General features: G+C 49.0%; 1 protein-coding gene across 2 annotated transcripts in view; it reads right to left on the bottom strand.

Annotated features, from left to right (window-relative positions):
- CACNA1H (calcium voltage-gated channel subunit alpha1 H) overlaps positions 1-21498 on the bottom strand; it is a 220781-nt gene that overhangs the window by 91155 nt on the left and 108128 nt on the right. For both annotated transcript variants that reach the window (XM_082772862.1, XM_082772861.1), the window contains exons 5-7: positions 19924-20021; positions 15128-15287; positions 5952-6267 (exon numbers count right to left, since the gene is read on the bottom strand). In XM_082772862.1, the coding sequence (XP_082628988.1) occupies positions 5952-6267; positions 15128-15287; positions 19924-20021 (574 nt within the window). The remainder of the gene's footprint in view (positions 1-5951; positions 6268-15127; positions 15288-19923; positions 20022-21498) is intronic.

Consider the following 21498-nt stretch of genomic DNA (forward strand, 5'->3'; position numbering starts at 1 on the left):
TGGGGCAATCAAAGCAAATCAAGATTTCCCTGTAGGAAGCGTTGATGCCCCCTCAGAAGACTAGCAGTTTTTTTTTTTTTTTTTTTTTTTAAATCACCTAACTTGACACCCGTATTACGTGATGCCTTGCTGCAGGCACCTCTCTTTCTACCCTGAATACAGAAGCCTGATTCTTGAGGTAGGATGAAAACACTCCAAAGCTGCAGAGTCTGTAGCAGGTTTCTGTGCAATCCTGGGTCCCTCCAATACCTCCCCCAGGTTAGTAGGCCCAGTCCTGGAATCAGAATGGCCTCTCTGACTTGTGCTATATGGGACAATTCCTTCTGGCCTTCAAAAATTAGAGTTTTTTTTTTCAAAAGCATCTAATCCTCTTGGATGCACACTCTGAGATGCTTTAAAGGGGCTGGATATTTTTAGATTGGGTATTCAGCATGAAAGCTCTTCAACTGCAGCAAGTGATGTTTAGTTGGCTGGCCAAATTTTAAAAAACAAAACCAACAAACACCACCAACAAAATTCAAACCCTATCATTTAGAATGAAATATTTTCAGAGATCTAAAACAAACCCAATTCAAGTCTAGTGACAAAGCATCATCTTGAAGCAGTGGAAATGCAAAGCTTAGATGATCTCTTTTCCCTTTTTCCCTCCAGCCAAAACTTCTTGCCAAATTCAGCACAGATAAGCGTTGTTGACACACATCTCTAGTTTAAAGAATGAACCATTTGACCTAGAAAAGTCCCTTTTTGGCCAAAAAAATTATCTAGTCAAACTCTGAAAACAAGGGCACCCAACATGACAGCTGCTTCTGAAAAGCACGGTCCACAAAACTACGTGTTGCACGCACAGATACAATTGCAGTTGGAAGCCTCAGGCTTTTTCTTCTTCCTTCTGTTTCAGTGTGCCTTTTTGACTGTTCCCAATCATATTTAAAACTGCTGAAAGCAGAAGAACAGAGGTTGCAGCAGACAAGCAAGGAAGCATATCAGTGGCATCTCAGGCACAACAGACTTGAGAGCTTTTTGTAACCATTCCTGAGCTGTCATCTTGTAAGGAAATTGGTTGATGTATTCCAACATGTAACCCAGCATCCCAGCAACAAAATGAGAGAAACAGGCTCAAACAAACAAACAAACAAACAAACAAAAAACAACCACCAAAACCAAAAACAACCAGTCCTAATTAACACTTTTAAGCAAAACCCCAGCTAATAGGAATACGTACAAGTGGGAACCAAAAGGAATTGCCCTGTCAGTAAGTGTCTGGGTGGAGGTTTGTGCTTACTGTAAGGGAAAGCAGCATTAAAGCTTTGGGTCTTGTCTCACTGAATGAGATCTTTTCTTAATTGAGTGACATTAGAATGGATGAGGAACTCCAGCCTCATTCTTGCATTTGGCTGTAGCAGAAGTGCATTGAAATGCCTGTCATTTTTCCTTTCATTTGAATGGAAGATGTGGTTCCCATTATAGATCTGGCTGAACGACTTCCAGGCAAGTGAAAAATCCTTGGGGAAGGCTTTCAATCAATGAACAGAGGCTGAAACAACGTGAAGTGGGCAATGGCTGTGGAGCAGATATGGGCACTGGACAATGGCTTACAAAGAAATAGGGCAGATGAACCTTTCCCCCTTCCAAACCTGAAATCTCACCCCAGGTGTGAACCTCTGTGCCGACACATCCATGGGCACTCTGAGCAAGGGTATGTGTCTTGGCAGAAGCAGAATCAGCAACACAGAGGCAAAGCAAGCTCACCAGCACGCCGTGAAGGGTCAAAATGCCTAAATCCTTGATTAGATGCAGAGAGCTCTAAGGTCCCAGGAGCTTTTCTGACATGCTGGAGCACAGCAAAGGGAACCTCACGTCCAAACAAAAGGGCCATCCCGGCAGGTGGCCTGCAGCGTTTGGCTGTCACTGCCAGCTGTCGTACCTGCTCAGGCAGCCTGCAGCTAGCCGAGGAGTGAAGTATCCGAAGGACAAATGAAGGGGGAAACGGGTGGCATCAATTCCCATTTCCCATCCCAAACTTGTTTTCTTCCTCAGCAGGTCACTGCACCTTGATGGCTGTGACATGCTTCTAGCTTCTGTGAAGCTGGGCGCAATGAAAAGTTTTCCATCTAAGCACACAATCAGGATAACACCTCAAACTCCTGTTGCAGCTGACAATTCCTATAATGCTGCTATATTTCCAGACATCTTTGAGAAGGTGATTCAGCTTTTCCTTTCCTGGGCATTCTCATCATGCTGTGTGCCTGCCGGGCTGTCTTCAGCTCTCATGAACACAACCAGTTTTGTTTTTTTTCCTTCCCTCTGACAGCAGCAAGGGGGATGCTGAATGCAAAAGAGTCTCCTCTGAGAATTCCCTCGCTAGGGCCTTCTGATGATGGGCCAGAGATGTGTTACGTGTTTGACTTGATTAACTTGTTAACAGAGATGTCTTCTTACAGCAAAACCTTGTAGAAGCAATATGCACTCAGAATAACAACGGCAGAAGCAGAGTCATGAATCTGAGAGCTGCATCCAGATATTAATTTCAGGATGGACTTTCATTGGAAGCCTCTTAGAAAATGCAGCTCTTCATATGCTGCATTTGAGAAATAGAAGGCCACGGAAAGGGTAAATCAGCCATCACCAGCATTATGTTAGCCCCTCCTAACTGCCAGACAAACCTGTCTTGTGTTGGATGGATGTTTCCTTGAAGTCCATAAACATCTGCTCTCAAATTTAAGTCCTTCCACCTGCATCCTAAAAGGAGGCATAGAGGAACAGTCTGTTCCCTTGGTCTCTTCTTGGTTCCATCTAGCTGACAGTTATTGTTCCTTGAGCTTTGCCTTGCTGGTTTCACCAAGAGCCCTGCCTCCTGATGCAAAGACTGCTGCAAGTCTCACTCTTCTGCAGGTCAAACCTGCAATGGTCTAGGCAACAGTTTTGTTATGTACAAAGAAGCCTAGGTCATCTTCCTGCCTCCCAAGCTGTGCTTCTGAGAAACCACCCAAAGCCCTTGTGTTATATCAGGGTTTCTGCACTCAAGCCTGGCCACACCAGGACTGGTGGTTGGGGAAGTGGCAGTGTTTTGGTTGTTCCCCTGAAACTGTCAGTAATTCAAATTAAATTGGACTTTGGTTAGGTGGGTAATTCATCATCTGCAGTGTGACAACAATACCTGTAATTACTGCTCTTATTGTTACGGCTGAAATTTGTGAGCAATAAAGGGATCTTAATATCATGCCAAACCTCACAGTTAATTTAGGTTCTATCTCCTTTCATTTATTCTGTAATAAGCTAATTAGTTCACATAATTTGCCATTGAACATGCCTTTGTAACAAATATATACATGAATTAGCTTATTACACAACAAATGAGGGGAATCAAAACATGAATCATTTTCAGGATTACATAAGGAATTATACTTTCTCTAGCCTCCTATATTGGCGTACCACACACAAGTATATTTGGAAGGAGAGACATTCAGACTTCTCTGTCAGTCTGCTTTTGGGTTTGTTTGTTTGCAGGCTGCACAGTGTAAGACTGCCCTTGAAAACTCTTGGGCACAACTTGCAGTCACCATACGTGGAAGATTCCTTCCCAATCTCACCTGTGGGGCTCATTTCACCAATCTGCCTTCTGACAGCTCTTAAACCATGCTAGATTTCAAACTCATTTGGGATAAATCATAAGGGATGCTTCATCCAGCTGGGTCCTAAGACTACCATTATGCAAAGGGAAGGCTTGCCAGACCTTGAGGTTCAATCCTCCGTTACAGCCCTTGCAAAGTACCACATATCCATTAGTCCCCAGAAGGGATCAGGACAATTGGATCTGTCTCATCCAGAACACAGCAGAGTGCTTTCTGCCCAGTAATTCAATACCAATTCACAGGGAAGCTCCCAGGCTACTAAAGCCATCAGTTCTACTTTCTGCACCACTTCCTTTGAGGCCTCATCTAACTGATGACCTGGTGCTACCCAGTTTCAAATATTAAATGTAATGAGAGCACAGCTCAACAGCTTTATTTGTTAAAAGTCCTCTGCTTACAGCAATTGTTTTGATTTAGCATCCAACCTCTTGCAGTAATGATTTACTGTTTCCATACCAAAGTTAAGCAGCCACCTCACTCCCAACAGCTGCTTCTGTACCTGCAGTTACACTGCTTTCAGTTTCAATTCTAAAAATCTAAGAGAATAAAGAAATAATGATGTAAGAAGTCTATTTGTCTGGAAAAGGCTTTTTAGTGTTTGGATGGCCTAAGCAGCGTTATAACCATCTATAAAGCCTAGCATCTGTTAAAGTGATCTATGGATACAATATTCAACTTTGCCAGACCCCCTGCTCTTTCCAAAGAAATCAGCTGAAGCCTCTGCTGTGGCCAGTGTTTTGTGGGTTAAACTTGTACATTTGCAGACCATGCACAGTGAAGAAATGAAATACCAACATGAAATGAAAGCTTGCAGCCTGCAAATATGCTCCGGAGGTAAAAGGGAAGCAGAACCCCTTGACAAGCACCTGTTTGTTTTCAGAGCACTGTCACAGGCACCCCGCAAACACGCTGGCCTCTGCCCTTTCTCTGGAAGGAACATTGCTGCCACGTGGGGGGAGCCAGACAGGAGCTCCTGGGCACATCCATCAAGCCCTGTTGAAGAACTGTGTGAAAAAAGGAGAGTGCAAGTGCAGCCAGAGACCTACCAAACATTCTCACTTTGATTTCCCTCTTTCCTTTGTGCTACTCGCACTACCAGTCATGCTCCTCTCTTGACATACTAATTGCAGGAGAGAACCAAAGCGTTTTAAAAAACATAACCTAGAAGAGGCTTGGGATCTGTCTGAACCCTTCTGGATTTGATTTTAAGCTTCTGACACCAGCGACAGTGCGATTCAAGGTATGCTTACTGCCACAGCATGAGAGAGCAAACAAGATGCTCAGAGCAAACAAATCGCCCCTTTACAGCTCTCAGATGAAAATTATGTTATTACATTCATATTAAAGAAAGAATGAAATTCAGAAATGTGGAGCTGTGAATGGGTAATTACTTGTCATTAACAAAACTAAAAGGAGATTGTTTCTCATTTAGGACTAGATGTCACCTACACTACAGGAAGGCCAAATAGAACAGAGCATCTAGATGAAAGCACAAAGAAGTTTGTATTAAAAAGAAAATGGAAATTAAAGACTGAAAACCACACATGGATCATTACAAATAGACTAGCTCTACGAGACCATTGCCTCATGACTGTGTAGATGAGTTATCTAGTGTTCCAGAGCAACAAACACTGAAAATGCTTTGGATACTAGAGTTTTGTTGTGCTTTTTTTTTTTTTTTTTAATCACCTGTAAAGTCTCCACAGTCTGAGCTAGAAGCACTTTTGTCTCCAGTGAAGAGCTGTAAAGGAGTTAATCAAGAGAGGCTCAAACCCCACACGAACAGGCATCGCTTCACAGGTATTCTAGCCAGCACGGACTGTTTGGGGTATTTATTCCTCTGTGTGGCATACTGTACTAACCAGTATAACCTTGTAATTCTTCATTCAAGCCCAAACCATACCATCAAGCTAGTTGCTGTATTTTAGACAAATAATCATTCTTGCTTAAGGACTTGGACAATGCTCTCCATTTCCTGTACCACAGCAATAAATAAGTATCCCAGCTCTCAAAATGATTTCCTCCCCGGGATTAACCCAGGTCTGATTTCAGTGATAGAACTTGCCATACTTTTGTCTGCCTTCAGCAGTATTTCCTCCATCTTCTATACCACTGAAAAGCAGCTATTTTATTTTCTCCAAATGCTCTCTTAGAGCATTTGTGCAGGTTTTTGTCTGATTCATTTACTTGATGCGTCTTTATTTGCAGTTTCATGCAGGTGCAAGCAAATTCCTTTCTCCACTGATGCATTGATCAAAATCCTCCCAAGCAAGAGAGGACAAAACAAAAAGAAATAGAAAACCTTGAGGAGAATCATACCTGAAATATAGCTATCCAGGCATAGCCAATATTATCAAAATTGATAGCTCCATTGTGTGGGTTTACATCCCCTGCCATGCATACGTTGTAATACTGGTTCCAGTTTATGCAGGCATTCCTGCTGCTGAAGTCAGGGTTGTATAAACTTGGGGTGTAGGAGTCCATGCTCAAGGTGCACTCCACCTTGTACTCCTTCCTGTTTGGGATGTTGGAGCATTTCTGCATGCCGTTTTCACGATGGGATGAGCAGATGAACGGATTCTCCTCCGCTTCGTCTGTCCGGTAGTACGGATGCAGGAAGGTGAGGTTGTACGTCCTGGAGGGGGAAGAAAGAAAGAGGGATGAGAACCAGTGCTACAGCCCTTGTGACATCTGTAGCAAAAGGCACCAGTTCCTGTCCCTGCTTTAGGTGTTATTTCTCTGTTGTCCTTTAAATTGGGCTGAACAGAGCAAGCACATAAAAAGGGGCAGACTGTATTGTGAAGATCTTAGAAATGAGGCGCTTTAAGTGCAGAGCAGGCTGAGTGGAAACAAAAAAAGTGATCTGAGAAATCTGGAACCAAATGGTAGAGGGTGTGTACCTAGAGCTGAGTATAGCACGGTGGCAAAACTGGCCATGACACGGTCACAAAGAGGTCAAAAAATATTAAATAGGAATTTCTGTGTTCAGTGTTTAAGAGCTCTGTCCTAGCCTGCTGCATTCACTGGTGGTTTTGTCGCTGCCTTCCACAGAAAGCAATAAAGTGAGGGAAAAGGGAATTGGCACCCCAAGGAGGGAAACCCAGGCACCTGGGAACACTAAGGAACACTTCACACAAAGCATTTGGAAAATGCCTTTGTTGCATTGCACAAACACCTGAGCAGTTTGGACTTACACGCAGCTAACAACAGGACTAGCAACAAGAAAGGAAACTTAGTAGGACACCTTTAGGAAAAAAGCACTTCTTTCCTGGAAGTCTCCACCTGCTTTACTTTGTTTCCTTCAGAAGATTAGCAAAGAATATTAGTGCCAGTGCTTCTTTCCATGGCCAAAAATAAGACCCTGAATCAAGACCCTTATCTTGATAGCAAGAGAACAAGGTCCCTGCAACCTCCCTGCTCTGAAAGCATCTCTCTTCCACTTGAAAATCCCAAAGCCTAGAAAGTTTGTCTCATTTTTGCCCCTTCAGACTGGGGACAGCAAGTCACAGCTGAGACATCAGCCCCAACCTTTGCCTACAACCCTTTCTGCTTACAGCATCCCGTAATCTCCAGGGATCTTTCAGTTAACAATCAGCCTGAGCTCTCCAAGCGAGCAAATGAGGCAAGACAGTTGGAAGTTGAAATGAGAGAGTAGAGGAAAACACTGTAAAAGCAGCCCAGATGCTTCCCAAAACTTGAGAGCCAGATCCTCTGATGCTCAGAACATGCCTCACACAAGTTGAAGGCAAAGCAGCTTTCCAAGAAATTTGCCCCCCGGCACGTCTCTGGGACGAGTGAGCTGAACTTTAACAAGGAGAGAGGCAGCCGCAGGCCATCTCAAATTCCTTCTGTTCTTGCATAAGAAAAGAAAAGAGCCCACATTAATGGGAACTGTATGCTTACTGCAGATCTGATTTAATTGGCCTGGATAGAGTTTATGGCTCTGTTAGAGCTCCGATAAGCAAGTACTCTAATTGCAGCATGGCAGGGATGTGCCTTTTCCCAGGCTGTGCTCTGAGGCAGATGAAGCAAGCAGATCCCTCGTCTCCTTGCAGCCTTTGATCAGCGTCCGTGGGGCCCACCAGTGCTCGCTGCTGAAGTGCTGCTCAAAACACGAAGGTGCAAAGTCCTAGGGCAGATTGTCTGCTGTGCTCAGAGCTGCAGGGACCTAAGATGCTAAACAATCAGTCGGGAGATGAGGGAAAAGGCAAGACAAATTACACGACCAAGCAAGATGTGGTGGAAGATAAGCAGGTAATTCCTCGAGACAGGACAGATGCATTTTTATCTGTTTCTGAATGTTCCCAACTACCAAATAAATTTGGCTCTAAGGATCGCCGAACAGGTGTTATTCTATATGATTGTTTGAAATTGCTCCCCTAAACCCTTGAGTAACGCAGAAGTCAATCAGCACCTGCCTACTTGAGATAGGTGTTGAGGATTCATCCAGCTACAGGAATAACCAAGAGGAGCACGCCAGAGGAATTGGGCATTTGCTGGTGACTGAACTTATTCACCAGTTATTCCCCTTCCCTCACACAACATCCTCATTCCCCCCAAACACGAATGTAAGATCTCCCTCCTGGTTTCCAATGCCTTATATTCAAAGAGAAGAAACACTTGAAAAACTGTCCTCCAGGACTGCCTAAAAGCCCTCTCCTTCCCCTCCCACCAACTGGCTTCGCTGGGAGGAAATTTCCATATAAAACGAGCTGAAGAAAAGGCTGAGCGCCGTGTTTGCCAGGAGATCAGATACTACAAGCAGCAGAGTTTGTCACACAGAGGGGGGCATTGTGGAGGCTTGCAAAGGATTACAAGGCACAGAGGCACAGGGATGCGCCTGGGAGTGCTACAGACTGTGGGCAAAGACAGCTGAGGGACTTGAGAGAAGAAACAGAGGGAGTAGGAGGAGAAACACGAGGAGCAACTTTTCCTGACTCACAAGCAGCGCACAGAGCCCCTGCAGAGCTGTTTTGGCCTCAGTGGGTATACAGAGGGTATAATCAGCTTGGATGCAAAGGGCTCCTGCACCCTCTGATGTGGTGGGGCTGGAAGGTGCTGAGAGCTCTCCCAAGGGACTAAGCAGCGTGTGCTTGGCACCTCTGAAACCTTTCCAAGGGGACCAGGTCAGGGCTTTCTGCACCTCGTGGTGTTGAGAGGAGCACAGCCCAGAGCCCAGGCACTACGGTGTGCCCTTACCAATTCAGCAGGGTTACAAGCAGCTTCCCCAGGGCTGACTCCACCACTCTTGAAACCAGGACCCGGTGGGTTACAGGCAAAGCCACCCTATGGGTCCCTACCACAATGTCTGGAGAGATGTCTCACGTGTTACCTCTTTGTCAAAGCACACAGACCTCCAGCTTGGGCAGGTTTCCATGACTCGCATCCACTCCTGATGTGATACCTCACATAAACCCATAGCTTTGGCTCCAGCTGGCGGCTCAACACCCAGCCCGGTGCTTGTAGCAGGGAGAGCTGCAGAAAGGGGTCTCACAGAGCATATCCTGCAACACTGAAGCTACACGTTGAACTCCTTGCCATGCAATGAACCCACGTGCTCTCAGAACACCTCTTGCTCTTTCTTGCACCCTCAAAGCAATGCTGGCTGAGGCTCTTTGATCTGGGTGTGCCACTCCAGACAGCATTATTTGAACCTACAACTGGAAAACTTGCTCCAGAGCTGGGTGGAGCAGTGGGACACCTCAAAAACTTATTTTCTTCACTTCCCTGGAGGCAACATCCCAAGAGCAACACCAGCAGCAGGCATTTCCTGATCGCGGAAGGCTTCTGGCAGCGGGCAGGATGGGAAGGCTCAGCACACCGCAGCTCGTGGGCCAGTGTAATTAGGATTCTACCCAGAGCAAAGCTGGACTTGCAGAGGGAGACGGACCATCTGGAGGGATGATTGGGTAATTAGCGGCTATGGCTGCACAAGCTCCTTTTCCCGGGAGCAGTTTTTGCATTCGGATGCAGACTCGCAGCCTGTGCCAAGAACGCTGCCCATGGAAGAAGCGCTCAGACAGAAGGGCTGGTGCGTCAGCGTGATGCTCTGCTCCGAGCTCACACCCGAGCCCCCTGCACGCTGCCTCTCCCACCGCAGCACAATAACACGGCACACAGAGCCACAGCTGCCTGTCCTCCCAGCTGTGGGACTGATATGCATCAACCCACATTAATCATCAAGGTTTCAGCCCCCAGAGGTGATCTCCCATCGCCTGATGTGCCCTCCCCAGCTGGGAAGGCTGGATGGGGACACGGTGAGCTGGAAAGCCACGTGCCAGCCAGTTCTGTGGGAGCCCACGTACCCAGCTTGGTTGGAGGGGGGCACGCAGCCAGGCTGGGGATCTGCAGGACCAGTCCCCTCCGTGCAATGCCTCTCTTCACTACACACTGCAAGTTGAAAGGCTCGTGATGAGCCACCGGCAGATTTCAGAGGCTGTTGCCTGTGAGTCACAGTTTAGGAAGCCTTGGGCTGAAAGAGAAAAAAACTGCCTGCAGACATGCTGCCTTGGGCTGTGATCTGAAGAGCTGCAGAGAGATCTGGGCATGGACCCTCTGGGGGAAACGACACACTTTGGTGGCTGTGGGAAGAAAATAAAGCCAGGAAAATAAAAGCACAGCTTGCGTGCTTTGCGTTGCAAAGCATGGATGAAGCTCAATTTGGTTCTGATGCTAACTGGGGTTTTATCCTACCTTTTCTCTGCCTCGCTCATTTCTGCAACTTCCCCCCCCCAATCATTCACAAACCAAGAGTCCTGCCCTTGACAAGTCAAAATCAACTGCACTGGGTCCAATTCCTGCCCAGCCCTTTTCAAGTCTCCCTTCCATGTGCATGGGATGCCACAAGCACTTGTCTGGCCAGGGCAGCAGGGACGGGACACACCACTGGGCAGCATGCACTGCAGATTTAAAACCTCTTTCTGGTTCCTCTGTTTGAAGGCTGCGTTGGCAGAACCGAAGAGGGGAAGGAAGGAAGGAATGGCAGGAATGAGAAGCCAAGTGTTGCAGAAAGAGAAAATCCTCAATATCCACAAAATAAATGGATGTGCCCTGCCAAGACCACCTACCTCCATGTGCGCAAGAGGTCAGACTTCCCTGTTCCTTACTGACAGGCACAGTCCAAATAACTCATTAATGGTAACGAATCCACTAATCGTGAGACCCTTGTGCTCCAGGGAAAAGTCACGAGAAACTAAGCCCCAGAATGGATCTTGTTATCACATTAGAAAGGATTAACACCCCTCTCTCGGCCAGCTGCCCAGCGCACATCTTTCTCTGGGCTCGCAGCAGCTTTCCTATGTGTTCCTCTCTTTCAGTTTCTGGGCAAGGAGCAGGAAAATCTGCTCTCTCCCATGCCAAGAGAGGCTGAACAATAATTCCCTGCCCCATCTGCCCCCAGGCTCAGCCCTCCCATGCAGGACAGCACCCACAAGGGCTGGAGCACAGTGCATGGTCTGCGCACAATCCTGCTTCAGCTTCCCAAGGAACAGAGAGGGAAAGGGAAAAGGCAGAGACTCGGCACCAAGCAGGATCGGTTCCCTCAGAGAGGAGGCTGTTCTCTGGAAGAAACCCTGCTGACAGCCCAACGTTGCAGCACAGAGTGATGCCAGGAGGAGCAATTAGGCAACACTCAGAAGTACCTTTCAAACTCAGAGCTGTCTGCCTTGGCCGAATGCGCCTTCAAGTAGCTCTGTAAAAGCCAAGGAGCCAAAGGCAGTACAATGCCAAGCAGGTAGAGTTAATTAAGACTGAAGTGCTCACATTATAACTGTCCTGCAGCATTAGACAAATACAGAGTGCTTCACAGCTCTCTCCCCTCTCCTGCTTCCAAACCACTGAGTTCCCTGAAAGGATCTATGGGGAGGAAAACGTTCCTCTGCCTAACACCCCAGCCCCAGCAGCAGCAGCCCAGCTGAGCTGGGGGTGACCCCGTTCCTTATTTACCACGTCAGCAGCTCGTGCTGGCAGCAGGCAGCCAGAAGGGCTGTGTGGCGGAGACACACCACAGGTCTTACGCTCACCCTTCACACACAAGCGTGCCGAGCCCTCCCCTCTCAGGCCAGAGCAACCCAAAAAACCCCACATGAAATTAATTCCCTTTCCAGTTCCTACTGTTGAGGACCTCCTGCACTTGCTCATAAAGCAGCAGAGGCCATCCTGGCGCTGCCATTCCCCACTGCTGTGCAATAACAAGGGAAACAGCCTGGCCACCAAGGTCCCCAGGGGGCTAAAGATGTCTCCAAGCCACCAGAGCCCCCCATGGGACACAGCAGTGCCCCACTCCACTTTATTAGCCTTCAACTCACCGGAGTGCAACAGCACAGAAACTCTCTACAATTCCTTCAAAGTCACTGCTGAAAGAACCCTTAACAAAACCACCCCCTTCCAGCAGGACACTGCGTCAGAACAGTGCAATTCTCAAAGGGGGGGAGGCAGATATTTCCAGCACACCTCAAAGAAGTCCCCGGATTTCAATTTGAAGGTACCATGTTTAAAAATAATTTCTTTACTTGAAGCAGTTGTCTTTCAAAAGGGATTTAAAAGGGTTTTCACAGGAAGAAGAATTATGGCAAAATCAAAGTCCCTCCTGCATCTGATGCCTGCTGTAAAGCCACGCGGCCCAGAAAGCTGCTGGCAGCAAGTGGGCAGAGAAGCACTAAAAACTGCATTTGAAGCACTGGTCTCTGAGCTCACATCTGCTGCACTCCCCAAAAGCTTTGGTGCTGTGACCCTTCCTTGCCTGGCACCTGCACCGTGTTCAGATGCTCGCCCTCGCTTTAAAGCAGTGCTGGTCTCGTCTGGGGGGGTTTGACACCACCACAGTGAGCCCTGCCTAAAAGCCAGGTCTTCCCCTTCTTGGGACTATAAGAAAAACTGGACCAGGACCACCATCTGCTCAGCCCCCAGCCCTACCCCACCCTCCATCTCCTCACAGCCTGCTGAAGCACTGGTGGACATTATTTTGGGCTCAGGACAACAGCACTGGGATTTAGCAGGACTTGGCAGATGAAACTAAATGGCCAGAGTCTCATTCCTCCTTCCCCGCAGAGCTCTCTTCTGTTTACTTCTATCCAAAACCAGAGCTTTACTTTAATCCTACAGCCCCTGCGTGAAGGTTTTGTTGTAGTTTTCATTCTCTGGCAGCTCTCCCTGGAAGGGGACGGTGGGTCAGGGCTCTCCAGCAGCGATGCCAAGCGCAGCAGCTCGGTGCAGGGATGGAGCAAGCGATGGATCCTCTGCAGCCCAGCCCCAGCCACGACCTCGCCTGCAGCTCCACGCTGTCTTGCGAGCAGACAGCATCTCACTGCTGGGCAGGAGGAAATTGCTGTTTTGGGGCCAGCGCTGTAAATTCGGGGCTGTTTGCACAACAGCTTTCCCTGCTGTGCCACAGCCCAGCCAGTCCATGCCTTTTCCCCCACAAAACTTGCTGTTGGGGTGTTAGAGGCTGCTGCAGGGGTGAACCGGTGAACCCTACCTCGATGCCTGGAATGGGGATTTCCTGCTGGGTTTCTCAAGTCTAAAGCTGACTCCGCAAAACACAGACCCAGGCAGCACCTTCAGCCTGGCTGACAGCATCAGAGCACATTCCGAGCCTCTCTGATACCCATGAAGGCCCCAGGAGCCAGCATAAAGCTGCAGCAAGGAGAACACCCCACAAACCCCCCAATTCCTCAAACAGCTCCCAGGGCTTAGCGCAGGTAGCCCAACTTCACTGCAGGACAGGGCTGAGACCCTAATAAGATCCCACGATGCCTTTGATGCTGATAATGGCCATTACATAACGGCCTGATTTCCTCCCCGGCCGCTTAATATCTGTACTTAGCAAACAATCACTCCGTGGTTAATTTAAAAGCTCCATTTTGCAGGAAATCACACAGCATTTTAAAAGCCTGGTCAGCTTTTAAAAGAGCTCAGGCATGTCCCTCTCATCTAAGGACAGCTCCAAGGCTCTGCCCACACGGGGCCAGCCCCCTGATAAAGCAATACGAGCATCCCAGCCCAGCTTTACGATGACAGCCCCTGGATTTCTGCAGGTGACAGAGGGTCCCGGTGAACAGCAGATCCCTGCCACGGATGCAGGAGAGAGCTCGCCAGCTTGGAGCATGGAGATGTGGGAGTGGAGGCACACGCAGATGGCAGGCTCATTGATTTTCTGCCTTTCAGCATCGCTGATGGGATGAGTAAGTGTCATCAGGGATGGTCTGCAGCAGAGAAAGAGGCTTGGAGAGCTGAAAGCCACCAGACTAATCAGGGAGAGGCAGGAACAGGACCCGGGGTAGAGCTGGGGGATAATATCTGCTCATTTTCTAGACACAATGCAAGCACTAGGCAGCAGATGATTACAAACAGACATAATTACAGGTTCTCTCTTCTCCTACAGAACTAGAGCTGCCCTGATTAGCTGGTCTCCGGCACTTCCTCACCTCTGAACCACTGACATCTTCAGCAGCCTCTGACAGGAGACCTTCTAGGAGGATTTTCTCAGGCCCACCTCCACGCCTGCAGGAGCTCGCAGGGACGCTGGCAAGCTGCACTTGGCTTTGATGTTGGTTGTGCTGAGGGTTTTTATGATGATGCGTTTTAAGTTGTGGCCATACAAGGCACTGCTGAAGGGGCACACCAGGAGCCAAGGGTCATCCAGTGCCAGCCCAAACCCTGGTGAGTGCTGAACCAGGTCCAGAAGCCACCCAGGGAGCCCAGGCAGGAGACAAAGGGGCCAGGGATAAAAAAAAAAAAACATGCCCACCTACAGCACTGCTCAAACCAGATCCAAGGCCTCTGGGCTGACTTAAATAGAGCTCCTGGGCCATGGCAAGGGTGGGGATGGGGTCCCACGTGAGGGTCATTGGGGCAAGTAAGGCCTATTAGCACCCTCAGCACCTGGTAGGGGTGTTGGTCCATGCACTTGCCAAGCTTGGAAGAATCCCTGATGCCTGCTCTGACAAAGCAGTGTACAAACATCCCTAATGCCTTTCATATCACACTTTTTACTGCTCCTACAGGGACATATTGGGGTGTTTCAGCTGCACCTCTGTCTGTTCCAGTGGGCAGAGCACTGAATTAACCCTGTTCCAGCAGGTATAATGCACCAGGTGACCTCCCAGACCAACACAACTTCAGGAAGTGGCAATTTTCAGAGGTTTAGTTTGTTCCAGATCCTCAAATTCCCAGAGTAAGGGACCTCAGCTTCCTTGGTCAGAGATAAATCTAACCACTAACCTCCTTGTCCTTTGGGAAAAACACGAGAAAGCCACTGCAAACCCTCAGGAACCTGCCAACAAAAAGCACCTGGGCTTAGAGTCCCAAAACCTCGAGAACTGGGGGCAGGACCACGGTGTCTGAGTGCTGCAGCGCCCACTGGCTGGGGAAACGGAGCTAGAGGTGACGGGGGATAGCTCCAAGCACCCCCTGAGTGACAAAACCCACACCACCAGGGCTCTTCCACCAGGGCAGAGGGAGAAAAGACAACGAGGAGGGGACTTCTGCGTACTTACGTTGCCAAATTCCTGTCTAGGAAACACCTGTTCCTCAGCAGCCCTGCCCAGAGCTGCACACCGACGATCCCAAAGATGAAGAAGACAAAGAAGCACAAGAGGAGGACGTTGCCTAACATAGGCAGAGTATCTAACAGCAGGGTGACCAGTATTCGCATACCTGCGGGGAGAAGGAGAAGATGGGTTAGAGGAGCCCTTCGCTGGGGTGTGCACGAGTGCCCCAAATTCCCATGTGCTGCCAGGCTCCGTCCTGCAGCCAGGGCATCTCAGGCAGAGGATCTGGGATGTATAGATCAGATCCTTGTGAACTTTTCTTTCAAAAGAGCAGGCTCCTGTCCCTTTTGAGAGGTTACCACGTGCTGGCAGAGCGAGGCCAGAGGCACAGCCACGGCTCCTGAGCCCCCACACGCTGATGGCATGGCCATTACAGTGTCTAGCTTTGAATTTTATATTTCCCCCTAAATCTTAAGGCTGAGAAAGAAGGTAAAGAGTACAGAGCAAGGGGACAAATGGCCAATGTAACACAACTCCAAAGGGAGGGCCTAGGGATGGGATTTTCAGATGTTCTCAGTGACACGGCGCTCCGCAGCACGCAGGCACGGGCAGAGCTGCAAGGCAGCCGCTCGCGCAGCAACGCCCCCGCAAACCGTCAGCCTCTTGAGGAATTGTCAAAATATATATTTATAAACATATTGAACGCCTCCCATGAATCACACAGATTGTTCCCCTAAACAATGCGGAGCCTCGTGTAGGATGATAACCGCCGTTACTCTCCACGGGCGATTCCGCTTCCACCACCGGCAGCTGAGAGCAGCTCACGCTCCGAGCAGTGGGGACAGAGCAAATTTGGACTTTTTTTAATGCAAGAAGCAGGATGCAAATGTTTCTTCCCCTAGGAAGTGCTCGCAGCTCTGCTCCCTTCTCCTGCCCAGTGCTGTTGGGACCTGCCTGGACGGTCCCAGACCACTGCAAGGCTCCCTGTGAACCTGCAGGCAAAGCAGGGGCTGCCCCAACCTTTGCTGCCAGGGACACGCTGACTTCTGTGCAAGGACTCCCAGGGCTCCTAAATAAGAAGACAGAGCACTGAGTAAAGCTTGCAGGGCCCCCCTTAAACTTTGTGCCCCCATCCAGCACGCTCCTGGTGCTCCCTGAGGACTGGGCGGGGAGGCAGGGACCAGGCAGAGCACATCAGGACACCTTCAAGGAGAAAACAGGAATAAAAAGGGAACAACGACGCGCTGCTCAGCCGTTCAGCAGAGGTTACATGAATCTCTGAGACACCGACTGGCCATCATTCCGACAGCTGGTAATTGATGAGAGGAGAAATAATGAAAAGAGCAACTGATAAAGGCAAATGCTAAATTACAGAAGGGATAAAATGAAAAACCGAGCCTCGGGAGCGTGGTGCTCTGCAGGGAGCAGGGCTCAAGTTTATGGCACGATGGCAATCAATGCGCCTGCTGGGTAAGGCTGGTGACCCTGCTGCCTTCACAGGCATTTTGTCCTGCTCAGGAGCTGTTTGGCAAACTTCTCTCCCTGCCTGTGCGGGGCTGTTCCCCTCAGCTCCCCCTAGCAGGATGCTGCTCTCCACTAACCGCTGCAGCTCAAGGGAGAGCATCATTCCCACCGCTGCGGTCTCTCTTGCCCTCCACTAATTTCCAGGTTGCTTTTGCCCCCAGCCAGCCCCAGAAACAGGTTCTGGAAGGAACAGTGGCTCCAGGAATGTGGTGACTCCTTTCCCAGTGCCTCCGATGCCGTGGGCAGCAGCACTGGCAGCAGCCGTGGCCCCACGCCGCGCCGCCCCCCTCCTTGCGTGGCTCTGCCAGCGGAAACGCGGAGCAGCCAAGCGGGGCCGGGGCCGGCGTTACCTCGTCAGCACGGCACGAGTCTTTAAAGCGCCTCTGCCAAGAAGTCTGCGCTAATAAATAATTAGGTGTGACTAATGACCTCTGCATCCCGGGGCAAGAGCCTTTCAAGGTCTCCGTGCCCAGCTGCGCCTTGGCTCCGGCGCGGCTCCCCGCTGCTGGCGCCGGCAGCGGATGCCTCTGCCGAGGAGCCGCGGTCCCGGCTGCCAGCCCCGTGCCAGCCCTGCCAGCTCCAACCCAGTGCTGCTGGCACCCTGCAGGGAAGGGACCCAGCTCACATCCCTGCCATCCTCGTGACCGCAATGCCGGTGCTGGCCGTGGGGACGAGGCAACAGCGGTGCCGGAGGCATAAACCCCTGCAAAAAGCACATCAAACAGCACTGCCCTTCAGGCTTCCCTGCAAATCTATCTTTGGGCAAGCAGAAAGGACTCAATTCCCACTGGAAAGAGGATGATGGACTTTTCTTTTTCTTCCTTTTTTCCTTTTTTTTCCCCCTTGCCAATATCCTCACCCACTTTTTCCCAAAAATGGTTAAAATTCATCTTCCCGTGCCAGACAACTTTTTTCCGCTCAGCTACTTGTGGTATTTCGGGTTGTTTAGTGGCACCATCCTCGGGATTGAATCCATCTGTTCGCTATCCGCTCAGGGTGCTCGAGGCTCTCAGCAGAATGTCAAGTGTGCCATGGGAAAAGTTTGTGAGCACCGGTTGGGCTGAAACGAGGATCAGGATTTCTTTTTGTTCCCATTTCATGTGATGCCCAGTTTAAACCACAGAGTAGGAAAATAAAAATAAAACAGTGAAATGGGCTTGAAAAAACACTGACTGCTACTAAAAAAAACCCCAAGCTACAGCCCCAGATAAATGTATAAATTGCAGAAATTATATTTTTTCCAGTCATTTCCAAGGAATAATTTCTAATAGAGATGATGTTTTTGTTGGCCGGGGTTCTCCTTTCTTTTCTTAACAAATAAAATAAAAACGAAATAATCTTGCGGGTGAATTTATTATGCCTGGAAGCGCAACACTAACAGCACTGGCTGGAACCCAGGAAAGTGCCCAGGCATCACGGGGATAAATCGCTGGGCAATTTCTCATGGATTTCTCGTGGGTCTCTGCTTTCCTGTGTTTGTGACTGGATGCCAGGCTCGTCTCTGCTGACCCAGCCCTAATTCATATCTGCTCGATGTCGCCCTGTGGCTGCCACCGAGCTGAAAACCCTGCTCCAGTCAGCATTATCCCGGCACTGGGGATGTGGGGATGGTGCTGAGCAGGAGCTGAGGCTGTGCTGTGGGCTGGGACGCGGGGGATGTCCCAGGTAATCCCCTGCTAAGCTGCCGCATCCCCACGGATGAAACACCGGAGATGTAACTTATCGCTGGGAACTCCAAAAATACAAAAAATAGAGGGTTATCGCTATCCATTCTCTGCAGACCCTGGATTATGTCAGGCATCGGTCTGAAACAGTGCAAGTACCGAAGTGAAAAGCGGATGGAGTTGGCGTCTCATAAACAAGTAAAGTCTGTGATTATCTGCCCTCCAGGAACCGAGATATTTCCAAGAATACTAATCCCAGCCTGGCGCTTGTTCAGGACACCGGTAACGCTGCAGGACCAGCCTAGCCTCACCAAGCCCTGGAAATTCCAAAAATGGGTTTAGCTCTCCGGATTTAATCTCACATATTAGTAAAAAAAAATGAAGATTTCCTATCATAGCCTATCTTCTGACAAAAAGAAAACAATCTAAGCATCAAAAATGGCTTCTGCTCGCAGTCCAGCCGAGTTTTGTGTTGTGCTGCCGGGCTGCTCCAAAGCCCTGTGAACAAAACCTCATTGGGAAACCAAAGATCCAGAGGGTTTCGAGGTCCTTTTTAGCTTCTCATTTCTTTTTTAACTCCTAATGACATCACTGCTGAATTTACAGATTAAATATTTTTTTTTTTTTTAAAGAAAAATCCCAGAGAATTTGAGCTCAGAGAGAAACTTCAAAGATTCCCATGCGTAAACACCCATCTGTTCCCTTGCATGTTCATCTCAAGTACTGGAACCGAAACCGATCTGGGGGAGTTTGTTTTGGTGTCTCTGGATGTGCCGACATAACGGGCAATTAATCTCGGCAGGATGTTCAGCGAGGACTGGTGGGGCTGTGTCATTTGAACACGCTCTTCAAAACACCAAAAATGGACTATTTTTTTGGGTGAGGAACCTATACGATTTCTACACAACGCTGCTGCATTTTGTATTGAGTGGATTTTGGTTAAAAAGTGATGAAAGAGCTATGAAATTAGTACCTTGCAAAGGTCGCTCAGCAGACGGCTGGTACTGGCAGGAAATTATTTCAACTTGTTGGTTCGTCTTTCAAATTGGATTTAGAAGACAAGCAGCTGAAGCCACTTGAAAATGGATTTAGGGGCCACTTGAACTTCCTATTGTGGATGAACCCAATTTTGTTCTACATGACAGCAAACCCTCTGCGGTATTTTACCAACAACAGAGACTGCTGTGCTTCTAATCCTGAACACAAAGAGACTGAAAGACCTTAAATAGCTGAGAGGAAAAAACTAACTTATCCAGGGCAAGAAGATCTTCCTTAGAACCGATCTCTCCCCTTTCTTTATGGGAACTTTGTTATTTACTCGGCCCTCGGAGCTAAGAGTTACCTGCCTGAGAGTTGACAAAAATGTTGGAAAACAGCCACGGAAATTTGCCCCCCAGGTGTACACTCTATTCACCTGCCCTTTACTAGGAATAATAAAAAATCTCTGACTGCCCGTCAAAAAATGAAAATCCACGAACTTGCTCCCGGCAGCAGGAGAAGGGGCTGTGGCAGGGCTTCGGGTGCTTGGAGCCAGCTGGGGGGGTTTTGTCCCCCCTTTTTTCCTGGGGCTGACCCCAAAGCTGGTAGCACGGCACAGATGGAGGCGTTACTTACTTGGGACCCTGTTAATGGCTCGGAGCGGCCGGAGCACGCGGACGGTGCGGATCGCCGACAGGCTCACGTTGTGTCCGTCCAGGGAATACTCCATCATGCTGTGGGGAAAGAGGAGAGGCGTCAGGGTGTGGGGGGATCCGTGCCTGGGTGCCGGGGCTACCTGGGGTTGGGGAGCAGCTCACACTGAGTGATACGGGCTAGCAGGGCTATTTCAGCCTCTGGAAGACTGCAAATCCCCCCCCCCCCAAGCAGCATCAGTGCAGGGATGGCTGGCGGGTGTGCTCTGGGCACACCAGGGAACTGCAAAGCGTGGGCCACAGAAATTGGGGGGTCCCAATAGCTGCTGAGGTCCTGCAGGCACACATCTCACCCTCCCGTTAGCTTATTGTGCATCCGCAGCCTTCCTGGGGGGATGCTGCACAGCTCCAAGGCAATGAGATGCTTCTGCTCTTACACCCCCTGCTAGCACCCCGGCGCATCTTCACGCCAGCTTATCTATCCTCCTGTGACACAAGTTTGAATAACCAAGCCGACAAATGACATTAAAGTAGTGTGGTTTCCATTTTATTATTAAGAATAGGGAACATTTTCTTTTTCATGCTCCGTCTCCGTTTCACATTAACATTTCTCTCCCAGGCTGGGAAGGACGTTAAGTTTAGTCAGTTTTCTTGCTCTTTTATAGCAATGAGTGGCAAATGTGTGTAGTGTTGTTTTTTTAATGGGGTTATGGCTAGTTAGCATGGCTGTAATTACAATTTATGAGCTTGACTACAGGGAAGCACTTGTAAATATGTCACAGATCTCTCACCACGCCTGTTCAAATAACATAACAGCATCAAAAGCAACCCTGCGAGTAAGCTGTTGGATGCCATGGAGTAAGAGCTTTTCCTTATATAAATAAACAAACAGATATGGAAGGAGGAAGGCAAATAGGAGCAGAACTGCTCTCACTGCAAGCTGCAGCAGCTTCAGTGGGGAGATTTTTCAGAATAAGCATCCTCTAGCCAGGATGGACCAACATTATTATGTGCCATGAAACAAAACCAGCCAAATTGGCTGGATTTCAGGCAACAGTGAAGCAGGGGGGAGGCTGGTTTATGGCCATCCTTCCTCAGGCACACCATTGCTTGGGTGCCCGTGCTCTGGGTGCCTCTGAACTTTGTATTTGGTGCCTTGCCCGACTCTGCAAAGTTTACCTGGGAGTTTCCAGGTTCTCTGACGTTTGTTTCTCTGTTGTCTTGTCCTGAGCTTCTTGGTGTAACCCCACCATATCCCTGGTATGGCACCCAGGTGACTTTGCCCCTTGAGCCTTGCCTTGTCCTTCAGAGACCCTGCCTATTTTGAATTGATTTAGTGATAACCTCCCGGAGGTACTTTTTTCTGAAGTGGCTAGCATGGCTTTATAAATCAAACTGAACTTAAAGCTTGTACTGAGCCCAACAGCTTTAAAACTCAGCACGGCACGAGAACAGGTTTTAAATCTGAGGTGTGTTCATGCAGCAGCCGGAGCTGAGCCGTGGGAAGCAGCACGGAGCTGCACAAAAGACCACCCAGCAGGAAAGCCATCGGAAACGC

This window comes from Aythya marila (assembly GCF_965140915.1).
Source record: "Aythya marila genome assembly, chromosome: 15".
Lineage (NCBI taxonomy): Eukaryota > Metazoa > Chordata > Aves > Anseriformes > Anatidae > Aythya > Aythya marila.